Source organism: Thamnophis sirtalis, unplaced genomic scaffold (assembly GCF_051295495.1).
Source record: "Thamnophis sirtalis isolate CommonGarterSnake01/CBP01778 unplaced genomic scaffold, rThaSir2_p1.2 scaffold_8, whole genome shotgun sequence".
In the NCBI taxonomy this organism is placed as follows: Eukaryota; Metazoa; Chordata; class Lepidosauria; order Squamata; family Natricidae; genus Thamnophis; species Thamnophis sirtalis.
In genome coordinates this window covers 74,368,929-74,381,700 of record NW_028261388.1, presented here as the reverse complement: position 1 = coordinate 74,381,700, position 12,772 = coordinate 74,368,929, and the positions used below count along the sequence as shown (strand labels likewise).

Sequence of the window (12,772 nt, the reverse complement as noted above, 5' to 3'; positions counted from 1 at the left end):
TAAACCTAACCCTAAACCTAAACCTAAACCTAACCCTAAACCTAACTGTAAATCTTACCTTAAATTAAATCGCGCTTCTGTCGGCGCACTGTTGTCGGCGTGCTGTTGTCGGCGTGCTTTTGACATTGCGGTTTTAGCTCCGCGGTGTTGTCGGCGCGCTTATGACTTTTGCGCTTTTGTCGGGTCACGGCTGCATCATTGTTTTCTTCCCATTATAATGTTCTATAGATGTCATGCCTGTGGAAAACCATAGAGCAATAGCCTAGGTATCAAACTAGCCCCTAGCCCCACTTTCTGAATGTGGCAAAATGGAAAGGAACAGATCAGAGGTGGGTTCCTACCAGTTCTCACCAGTTCGGTAGAACCGGTTCGTCAAATCTACCGAACCGATTAGAAGAGGTTCCACCAGAAAGCAGGCCACACTTACAGAAGAGGTTCGAAAAAAATTTGAAACCCACCACTGACACACACACACACACACACACACACACACACACACAGAGAGAGACATACACACAGACACACACAGAGAGAGAAAGAGAAAGAAAGGAAGAAAGAAAAAAAGAAAAAAAGAAAAAAGAAAGAAAAAGTGAGAGAGAGATGAAAGAAAAAAAGGAAAAAGGGACAGAGAGACAAAAGGAAGGAAAGAGAGAGAGAGAGAGAGAGAGAGAGAGAGAGAGGGAAAACACATGGCTGGCAAGCCACTCCCACCAAGTCACATGGCCGGCAAGCCACTCCCACAAAGGTGGCCACACCCACAGAGTAGGTTCGAAAAATTTTTGAAACCCACCACTGGAACAGATGCACTCTCAAACAGTGTTCCTGGGTCCTATCCGCCAGACATTCCAAATGCAAAACATTGTGGTGTCAAAGCATGCTGAATAGTTCTGGAAAACCAGTAGGGTACACTGTTCTGTATTTTTTTTTCCTATGAATAATGTATTGCTTCTGATTGGGAACTGAAATGTCAAAGAAATAACCTTGAGAAGGAAAATGTAGTTGTACTGCATAGCCTAGGAAATTGAAATGAAACAGGAGAACAACTGACACATTTCTGTCAATTGCATGATTTCTATATTGCTAACATAGTTTCTCAACAATCAAAAAGATGCCTATATACATAAATAAACACGGAAGTCAAATGAGGAAGTATTCACTTATAATAGCAAAGAGGGAAGGAGGGAGGGAGGAAGGAAGGATTTCTGACACCGCCTGCCAGTTTCCCACAAGGAATGTATGTGCAGACTCTATTAATGAAAGTCAAGGAGCACTATGAAACAAAAGTGGGATTAAGATAAATATAAAGATGATCAAATTAATGACAGACACAAAAATCAGCCTTAAAATTGACAATGAAGATATTGGAGTGGCAGATAGTTTCTGGAATCAGCAGTCAAGAAATACACCACAGACAGTAGCCATGAAGGCCTTGGATAATTGTTCTGAACCCACTCATCCCACACAAACACACTCCGAGCCAAAGATAAGTTACGGCATTTAATTAACAGACAGACAGGTCCTTGGCAGCAAACCGGCACAGACAAGCTTGGGCAGCAATCCAGCACAGATAAGCCGTGGCAGCAATCCAGCCTGCCAAGCTCACAATAATGTTCTCCAACATTAGTTCCTGTGTTGACTTCTGCAAAAGGGGCCTGTGCACAAGCAGTCCTTTTATAATCTAGAGAGGAGACTAATGACCACCAGCTGAGTGCAATTACCTCCTGTACTTGCGTAACTGTTCCTGACGCCTATTAGCTCTTCAGTGCCGGGCATCCAGGAACAACTCACTACTGGCATCCGGCTCACTCTCCCTTGTCTCCTCCCCACTGGTCCAAGGCTCAGGTGCCTCCTGGTGGCCAACCAGTCTCTCTGGGTCCTGCTCGGAGTCAGAACCCTGTCCAGGGTCCTCCACATCCTCCAGAGCCGACTCATAGGGCCCCTCGCTGTCGGAGTCTGGTGGCAGCTCCAGCGGCTCCTGCTGGGCCACAACAAATAACATATTCAAATGCCACAATGCATTAATATCTCCCAAGATCAGAACCCTTGGACTCCGAAAACAGGATAGAAAGTTTATTTTGGAAATTTGAAAAAACTCTAGGCAAGCAAGTAAACAAACAAATGGATCACTGAATAAATCAAATCAGAGCTCTCAAGTGGGACACAAATTACCATGCTTAAAGTATTACCGTATTTTTCGGAGTGTAAGTCTTACTTTTTCCCCTCTAAAAGAGGGTGAAAATGTGGGTGTGTCTTATACACTGAATGTAGCCCCATCCACCTGCTAGCCCCCACCCTTCGGTCTCTTCATGTCGCATTTTAGAAATATTCTATTCCAGGCTGCAGGAATTGCCAGAGACACACTCCCCCCCTCCCCCGCCGTGACTTGTATTTTTGGCCTCTGCACCTCACATTTTCAGTCTCTGAATGCTCCATTTGAGACCCATTTAAGACTGCAGGGATCCCAAGAGCACAACACAGCCAATTGCATTGCATTTTCGGCCTCTGCACATCACAATTTTTGCCTCCGCACGGCCCATTTTTTACCTCTGTGCATCGTTTTTCGGGCTGCGCTTCGCAGTGATGTGCTTTGACAATCTTCGTGGCCTTGAACAGGTCTCAAACAAGAGTGTTCGGAGGCTGAAAACGCCTGGCACGCAGGCCAAAATGGCAACCAGCTGCTGCCTTGTCTGACCAGTTCCGCACTTCGCCTGCTGTACTCACTGGAGTGCCTGCGACCATCAGCTGTTTTTTTGAAGCTGCATATCAGCCCCAACAAGCGAGTGCTCACAATCAACGAACCTGCTGCAAAAGTTCACCTCTGGGAACAGCTGATTGGGGGTATTCCAGGATGCCGATCCACCCTGCTCATTCTGAATCAGGCTAATATGCTGAATACAGTGGTGGGATTCAGCCAGTTCGCACCTATTCGGGAGAACCGGTTGTTCACTTTCTAAGCAGTTCAGAGAACCGGTTGTTGGAAGAAATCTCCTTTTGTTTTTTCCCCACTTTACAGGGCTAATCCTGTAAGGAAGGCAGGAAGGAAACATTCTGGTGTTGTTTCTAGCCTAATCTTTATTGCCCTGTTTACAGAAACTGCCTCTCTGGTTAACCCTTATTACCATTGTAACTCCTAAGGCGAAGCGCCCATTGACATAAGTGATGCTGAGTTGGCCACGCCCACCCAGTCACATGACCACCAAGCCACACCTACCCAGTTGGCCATTAGGGCAGAGAACCGGTTGTTAAATTATTTGAATCCCATCACTGGCTGAAGCTGACCAGGCTGTTTGCTAAAGATGCTAGCCAGATGAACACCGATGGATGCTGGTAGGCAGAGGCAGATTTTTTCCCCTTATTTTCCTCCCCCCAAAACTGAGGTGCATCTTATACTCCGAAGCATCTTATACTCTGAAAAATACAGTACATTTGGGACATATTGTGGGGGGAAAAATGATGCCGAGAAAGGTGAAATCGTGACCCGTCAAAACCGCGCTCGACTAAGCCGCGCCCGATTAAACCGCGTCGCTGACGTCATCAACAGGGCGACAACAGCCAGCGCGGAGAAAGAAGGGCGCTTTAAATAGCGCTTTGAAAGCAAGCCGATTCAAGTTAAGGTAAGGGTTAGGTTTAGGGTTAGCTTTAGGGTTAGCTTTAGGGTTAGGTTAAGGGTTAGGGTTAAGTTAAGGGTTAGGGTTAGGTTTAGGTTTAGGGTTAGGTTAAGGGTTAGAGTTAGGGTTAGGTTAAGGGTTAGGATTAGGTTTAGGGTTAGGTTAAGGGTTAGGTTTAGGGTTAGGTTAAGGGTTAGGTTTAGGGTTAGGTTTAGGATTAGGTTTAGGGGGGTTAGGTTTAGGTTTAGGGGTTAATTTTAGGTTTAGGGTTTACACCGTGCTTCTGTCTCCGCGCTGTTGTCGCCCTGTTGATGACGTCAGCGACGCGGTTTAGTCGGGCGCGGTTTAGTCGAGCGCGGTTTTGTGGTGGAACCAGGTGAAATAACAGAGAGGGGGGTGGCCAGCAGCAATGTGGAGGGACTGATTTAGAGCAGCAATCAGTACACTGTTGGAAAATCTGAAGGACCAGACCTTGAACAGATCATCATGGTGGAAAACCTTATATGGTTGCTAAAAGTCAACACCAACTTGGTAACACTATGTGAATGTCACATTCAGTTTTTGAAAATTAAGCCATCCTATGGTTTATTGTATGTCAGATCTTAAAAACAAATGCACAATATACACACCTTAAGGAATGAAGGGTAAAAAGAGAGTACAAAAATTGGTCTACTATTCAATAGTAAAAAAATAAAAAAAAACGATTTGACAATCCTTGCAAAATTACATACATCAGATCGTGAAGAGTTGGAAGTAGACTGAACAACTGAGTAACAAAAAATAACTGTAACAAAGTTTCAGTTTCCAAAATACATTGATTTCTCTCAATATTCCTAAACCCAGCTTGAATCTTTTAATGGGTAGATTCACCTTTTGATTAAACATCTTATACTTACCAAGAAACCTAATTATAAAGATATTGTAAAAAATTATGAGGACTGTGTAATTTTTTTCCCATTCAGATCTTTCATTCTGCTGTGGGAAGTTATCATCCAGCCCTCTCCCAGAAAAATGAAATATCCTTGGAAATATTGAAAAGGCAGAATATTTCTCTGGATGTGAAAAGAAAGAAACATGCTTTAAAAGACAGAATAGTTTCCTGTAGGTTCCTGCCCATCCACACTTTGTCAATAGGCCATTGAGGTGGCCAGGCTAGCCCACTTTACATAATAAAGACTTCTCCACTGCAGCTGTAGGGGGAAGGGATATTACTCAACTCTTCACATGGCATCTGAGAACTCATCTATGGATTCAAAACAGCCTAGAGAGTAGCCCCCTGCATGGCACCATGGGAGTCTGACAACCAATCAGAATACATTTCTTACACAGGAACAGGAAACAGAGAGGTGGGACTGAACAGGTTATGAAAAGCCTAGCAAGCCCCTCCCTCGGCCCTTCTCTTCTTCTACACCTACATTGAAGCATGTGATCACCTTTTCTGTACAGGGCTCAAGCCATGTGGCCCTGTCCAACAATAAACCATCTTTCCAAGCAGCCTCCATGTCTCCAGTGTCTTTCCCCCCCACTTGGAGCTGAACCCAGAAAGGCATTTCTTTCAACACTGCTAAAGGCAAAGATTAAAGAGACAGACTGGGCAATAACCTGACAATTTTTTAAAATTTAGCTTTTATCCTCTAATTTACCGGGCAACCCAAACAGAAACACATTCCTGCAACTATTGCCTACCTATGGGGCATATTATGGGTCTTTGATCATTGCAAAGTTCAATGATATGAGACTTCCAAAAATGTATCTTGTATTATTTGTATCTGGAATAGGCAAGGACTATGCTATGCCTGATTTCTAAAAGGGTGCAACATAGGGGAAAAAACAAGGCACAGATGGTCAGAAGGTCACAATCACAATTCACTTCTCATGATTGCTAATTACTAACTCAGGTGCAAGAGGTAAGTACAAGTTCTCAGAAAGATAAGCCCTAATTGGTCTGAGGAAAAAGCCCTATATGCCAATCAAGATAAATACACACTGCTCTTTTGATTCCAGCTGTTAGTCATCATTCATCTAAGCAGTTTGCCATGATATAGTCTCAAAAACCAACGGAATATTTGCTATGAACTATTGTCCCAAAAACCAATGGAATATTTTGTAATGAAGAATCAGAAGATTCTCATTATAAATATTCCTCTGACTCTTCTTCATTATAGAAATATTCTATTGGTTTTATTACAGCTTTCACATACAAGGTGGAATTATAGGTAATGAAGGTGAAAAAAGATGTTGTGGGCTAAAATAAAATCAGAGGACTGTACTCCTGTTTTTTATGGAATTCCTTTCAGATTTCCAGGAAAATACAAGAAGACTGGATTTGGAGACATTGGGTGTGAGGATTCTGGAAGCATGACTTATATGCACCACTTCAATTCTTTCACAAAGTCATATTTTTTTTAGACATACACACTACATTTATACAATACAATACGGAACAGGAACTTCCTGTTCTTTATAATAGCAATCATCAATCGATACCGCTCACCTTATATTATTTCCCCTTCTATTGTATTTCATTTGGATTTCACCATCCTTAACCCTCTTATTTTACTCATAACTATTGTTTTTTGAGTTTTATTATATTCCTTCATTGATTTTTGTTTCTTTCCTCCATCCACTTATACCATTTATCCCATATCTGGTAGAATTCTGATTCTTCCTTTCCCTGGATTTCTTTAGTTCGTTTGTCAATTTCAGCACAGCTCATAACCTTTCTTATTATTTCATCTTCGCTTGGCATTAATTTGTTTTTCCATTTCTGGGCAAAGCAATCCTTGCCACCGTAATTATATGTAGTGTTAAATACTGGATTTCATTTTTGTATTTTGCAGACATAATTCCTGATAAAAAAAACTTCAGGTTTCCATTCTATTTTAACCCGTTATTGCCTCCAGCCAATTTTTGATCCTTTTCCAAAAAAATTTAGCCTCCCCACAGGTCCACCATAATAAATGGTAATATGTTCCGTGTATTGATTCGCATTTCCAACATTTTGGGGAGGTATTTGTTAAGATTTTAGCTAACCTTGTTGGTGCCAGGTGCCATCTGTAAAACATTTTGTACTGGTTTTCCTTGTATGCAACTGATAGTGTCATTTTTAAGTTTGTTCCCCAACATTTTTCCCTAAGTCATTTTAAAAGCCTTTCTTCAACATATTTTCAAATATATAAATTATTTTGCGTATCCAAAATATATGCATTTTAGTGTATGAATCCTCACAAATTAAGGCAATCATGTGCCCCAGGGAGAATGTTGCAGGATCCAATTTAAGCCTTTCACTGGAACCACTGGAGAGAGAGGGAGGGAGGTTCCTTGAGGATGGCCTCAAGCACTAATCCAAAAGTTTGGGAGAATAAACCTCTGGTCGCAGTGGCCGACTCAGATTGGATTCTGTATAAATTCTGCCTGTGATTTCAGGTTTTGCTAAGGACAGTTTCCGTTAAAATGAAGTCTTGCTCCCTGCTAATTGAATGGCCCCAAAGCAAAACCTGTAAATCAGTTCAAAATGTGTATTACGACAATATCTTTATTAGACCAACTCAAAAGTCACAAAACTTTCGCAAGCTATTGAGATCCCCGCACTCTTCAACAAGTAAGAGGATTTTTTTAAAAAAATGCTAAGCGCAAGGAGAAAAAGAAGGGGAAAACTGAATTGCTGATATCCATACCTAACACGCAGTCTTCCATGCCTGCTCCGGTTTCTTCTGTTCTTCTCTGGAATTATTTCTCCTCCTCCAGATTGCCTTGGCATTGCTTCTCCCCTTCGCACCCCTTGTTATCAGAATGATGTCTGTCGCACCTGTCTTTTTTTGTACACTTAGGATCCCAGTTCAGATAGGATTTAAAAAGTTCGGCTTTTTTTTTAAAATGCAATTCCAAATTTTATTAATTTTTGGCTGGAAATTGCACCTGGCCCTCGAGAAGCATGGCAACAACCACATTCCAAAACACAGGGAATTTTAATTAAAAATTTGACATTTATATGTGATTATAATTAAATACAGAAGTTAAATTTTATTTAATGAATACATTTTTTGTACACTTAGGATACCGGTTCAGTTAGGATAAAAAAAGTTCGGTTTTTTTTTTAATGCAATTCCAAATTTTACTAATTTTTGGCTGGAAATTGCACCTGGCCCTTGAGAAGCATGGCAGCCACCACATTCCAAAACACAGGGAATTTTAATTAAAAATTTGACATGAATATGTGATTATAATTAAATACAGAAGTTAAATTTTATTTAATGTATAAATTTTATCAGGTAGGATAAAAAAAGTTTGACATTTATATGTGACTATAATTAAATACAGAAGTTAAATTTTATTGAATGAATAAATTTTATCAGGTAGGATAAAAAAAGTTCGACTTTTTTTAAAAAAATGCAATTCCAAATTTTACTAATTTTTGGCTGGAAATTGCACCTGGCCCTCGAGAAGCATAGCAACCACCACATTCCAAAACACAGGGAACTTTAATTAAAAAACTGGCATGTATACGTGATTATAATTAAATACACAAGTTAAATTTTATTTAATGAATACATTTTGTTTGTTCCCATCCTGCTATCCTGTTTGCAAAAAGAGCACGATTTGGAGAGTTTGCAACTTCCTAAGAGAACCGCCCTCGCGGAGATAACATCACCCATTAGAAAAACCTCACGTCTTTAAGTTCAAGCCCTCGATTTGAGAAAGCGAAAGTCGAAGTTGCGTAGTAGGCTGGGAGTTGCAGTTCGCCTTTTTTTAAATCAGGCACTGCGCGGGGCAGCTAATCGCAGCGCCGGCGAAGGGGGTCTTTCTTCCCTCTTGCGTCGCACTCGTCGCACTGGCTTCTAGGGAAGATTTCGCTACTTGCTGCTCACCGCTACCGCTACCGCCTCCACCAGCGCCCGAGGCTCGCAACGGGCGACGGATGGGCCGCTTGCGCTGCGTTGGGAATCATGATGCCCGGGGAGACCCCGCCGGCGGCCAACACGGCGGCGATCACGGCGGAGGCGGCAATGGCCTGCGCCAACTGCGGAGCCCTTCAGCAGGTGGAGCTCTTAATCTTTAGCCCCTTTGCCCGTTGCAGCCCGTCATGCTGGGGAAGGTTGTTGTTGTTGTTGTTGTTCTTGTTGTTCTTGTTGTTTTTGCCGAATTGGGCAGCCCCGTTTTAAGACGGCCTTATTGAATAAATCAGGGGTCTCCAACCTTTGGCCACTTTAAGACTTGTGGACTTCAATTCCCAGAATTCCTCAGCCAGCGTTGCTGGCTGAGGAATTCTGGGAGTTGAAGTCCACAAGTTTTAAAGCGGCCAAGGTTGGAGACCCTTGGAATAAATGACTGGCTGGTGTTTTAAGGACGGGGCGAAGTGCGCGGGGAGCAAATTGATGCGGAGGATGGTTCGGTTTTCTTGGGCTCTCTTGAATGAAGTTCCCAAACACTTTTGCATCCTCCAGCATGGGGTGAGCTGTCCACTTTTGTATCCGTCAGGAGACAGTTTTAACAGAATTGGAAGGGACCTCGGAGGTCTTCTAGTCCAACCCCCTACTCAGGTTGCATTATGGGTTATGCCATTTCAGACAAAGATGTTGTCCAACATTTTAAAAACTTCCAGTGTTGGAGCACTCAGAACTTCTGGAGGCAAGTTGTTCCACTGAGCTATTGTTAACTATCAGGAAATTTCTCTTAGTTCTAAGTTGCTTCTCTCCTTGATTAGTTTCCGCCCATTGCGTCTTGTCCTGCACTCAGCTGCTTTGGAGAATAGCTTGACTCCTCCTTCTTTGTGGCAACCCCTGAGATATTGGAACAGTGCTATCATGTCTCCCCTAGTCCTTCTTTTCATTAAACTAGACATACCCAGTTCTTGCCACCGTTCTTCATATGTTTTAGTCTCCAGTCCCCTAATCATCTTTGTTGCTCTTCTCTTCCACTCTTTCAACATCTTTTTTATATTGTGGCCACTGAAACTGGATGCAGTATTCCAGGTGTGGCCTTACCAAGGCATTATAAAGTGGTATTAACACTTCACATGATCTTCATTCTATCTCTCTCTTAATGCAGCCTAGAACTGTGTTGGCTATTTTTGGCAGCACACTTCTGGTTCATATTTAAGTGATTATCCACTAGGACAGTCTATGACCTGGAGACAGGTACCATACTGTACACTTGTTTTTTTCTTGTCTAAATATAAAACCTTTTCTCTACATTGACTTTCATTTTGTTAGATAGGGCCCAGTGTTTAAATCTATTAAGATCCTTCTGTATCTTAAGCCTATCTCTGTATCTTGAACCTATCAATTTTTGATCATTTTCTAATCTCAAGAATACACTGATCATTGCCCTTGTTGGATAGTCAATGTAATTTTGGGGTGATAGTTACCCCTGTTGAATTGTGCTGAAATTTTTTGCTTAAGTTCCTTGGAACTTAAGCAATTTGCCTTTAAAGCAAAACAAATTTCCATATAGTTATTGTTGTTGTAGTATTTGTAGGTTTTGCTAATTTAGAACAGAGAAATTTAAAGAATTCCAATTGTAAATATGTTATACAATCTTAGAAACAGAATCCATATTTCAGCATTACTATATAAGATTAAGATCTGAAGTCACTTTACAAAGAAGTATGTGTAATGTAACTAAGGAATACTGTATTTAAATCACCCCTTTCAGTAAGATTTTGCTTTCTTGAGAGTAAGCCACCTTGCCAGATTTCCATCTGATTTAATATAATGTAAGTAGAGATGTACAATAGTCAATATTAATATTAGAGTTTATAACTTTTACTAATTATGAAATTATTTTTACTGCTTTTAATAATCAATGTATCATTAAAATCCTAGAATTCATTTATTCAAGTGACATTGATGTCCAAATGATCAAGATGGATTCCATCTTAAAAAGTTTCATGAATTTTACAATAAGTGATATTGTCTGAGTATTTTGAATACTATTTAAGTTGAAAAAACACTATAGGAATATGAATCAATTCATTTTTCTTAAGTTGTCTTTAGTTTATAGAAGGACAATTAAAGAAAAGTGAACTGAATCATATTCCTAAGTTTTTTCAAAAAAGTTTTCAAAATATCCTATTACCTCTTAATTATGGTTTGCTTTCATTTATTTACTTTGATATCTGTTTCAGACCAATAAATTGTATAGAAGCTCAAACATATCTTTTAGATGAATAATTTTTATCCTTTTTTATTGTACTCTTCATTCTTTTTATCTTAGTCTTTGACTTTCTTCCACTTTTTCATGCCATCATAAAATAATGTTCTTTCTTAAAATTATTATTAGCTTGCTTGTAGTGCTATTTATTAATTTTCTTTTAGACCTTCAAGTTAAACTCTGACTCAGCAGAATTCGCTCTCCCTCCCTCTCTCTCTTCCCTAAAATAAGAGCTTGATAAGTATATTTTGTTCAGGTGCTGAGTTAAATTCTGTGTGATGATTTTTTTTTTACTAACGTACTTACTTACTCATGCTGCATATACAAAGCAATAATGCATTTTCAGCTTTTCATTCTGGTTAAGGCTTTGTTAGTCTGCTTTCCAAGACATAAAATCTTTATTTTTGTCTAAGCAAACAAGGTGTTTCAACAAGAATCTAATAAAAATCTACTCTAGCATTTATTTGAAGTAGTCTGTAGAAATCGGAGCCATGAATCTGCTAATCTCTCTGCAGTACATCATTGATTTTTTTTTCCACATAGTAATTGTAGTTTAATATGATGCTTGATGAATGGAAGCAAAATACAAAAATGAATACCATTGAAAGTAGCTTTGGTCAATATTAGATGACACAAGTGTTCTGTTTATTCACCCAAGCACATTCTATTTTACTATTAAAATACTTAGGTTAGTTTGGCAGATAAACTGAAACAATTGTGTTTATATAGTATCTTTGCACTTTTTTTCCTACAAAGTAACCAATCCACTGACTATTGAATAGTCTGTTCTGCTCACAAAACCTTAGGTCAAACAAGCCATAAAAGGAAGCTGGTCACTCACTAACAATTTCAGTAAAGCATTCTTTTTGAAGGTAATTCTTCCTTGTTACAACCAAGCCTAATCTGGCCATTTAGAAACTAGCCATACTTAAGTATTGGACTTGATTTGTAGTAGAATCCTTATCTATAATTTCTAGAATCTGAGAAATAGACATCTGGAGTAGGCACCTCCCAGAGTTTTCTCCATTGATTCTGGTGCTTGGATTTACTTCAGAACATTGTATTAGGTGGACATAAAGCAAAAAGGTTTCTGTTTACAAGTTGAATTGTGATTTCCCCATCCCAGTAAGCATTATTAGGCATTCACTACACTGCTTGTACCTTTTAGAGATTCTAGCTTGCATAGAAGTGTGCTTGTGGTAAAAGTGGTATTTGGTTATGTTTGTGGAATTTGAGCCATAATCAAATCTGATGAGTATTGCCCTTACCAAATAATTGCACTTATCATTAGCAGGGAATACTGTATTATTTTGATTGGTATCCAATCTACAGTTTCTCTGTAGAAGTTAGAATGATTAGCAGATGATATCACCATTGCCCAGGAGATGCACAAGTTAGGGGTTCCTTTCATGTTCCCATTAATGAGCCCACTGAAGTGGTACCATGCTTTCAAACTCCTAGATTGGAAGGAGATGGAGCAAAGGACAGGAGCTCACCTCGTCACATAGCAGCATTTGGGTCTTGAACATGGCTCTACGGGATCGTCAACCCAGTGCTCTAACCAAGTGAGCCACTGCGCTCCGAAGCATTAAGTGAAAGTTGATTAGAGCAATATGTTTGATATTTATGGGCACATCTTATCACAATGCACGCGGAAGACTGTAATTTGGAATAGCAAAAGAATAAATTCATGAGCTAAGGAGAGGATTTAATGTGAAAAATGAACAAAAGTAAAATAGGTAAAATGTATTAGAAAATAGATAAGCTGTGTATATCTGTGGTATTTAGGGAATGATGGTTACTAAATGAAGGTAGTCTAATATTATAGAGTTGAATACATGTAAAGAAGTGAAGATGTAGGTTTAATTATGAAAGGACTAAAAGTCAGGATATGAATTGATGTCATGGTTATGGTTAATAAGAAAGGAGAAATCTATAAGATGGCAATAGTTTTGTGTTATGTTGTATTGAAGGTAGCAATGGAAAATAAGAATTTGGGGAAAATTATGCAA

General features: G+C 39.8%; 1 protein-coding gene and 1 long non-coding RNA gene across 3 annotated transcripts in view; one reads left to right on the top strand and one right to left on the bottom strand.

The window, feature by feature from the left end:
- The window catches only part of LOC148044493 (uncharacterized), a 1,189,713-nt gene that overhangs the window by 229,373 nt on the left and 947,568 nt on the right, over positions 1–12,772 (bottom strand). The window lies entirely within an intron of this gene.
- Positions 8,459–12,772, top strand: part of ICE1 (interactor of little elongation complex ELL subunit 1) — a 38,120-nt gene continuing 33,806 nt past the window's right edge. For both annotated transcript variants that reach the window (XM_087721919.1, XM_087721918.1), the window contains exon 1: positions 8,459–8,647. In XM_087721919.1, the coding sequence (XP_087578045.1) occupies positions 8,555–8,647 (93 nt within the window). In that variant the 5' untranslated portion in view covers positions 8,459–8,554. The remainder of the gene's footprint in view (positions 8,648–12,772) is intronic.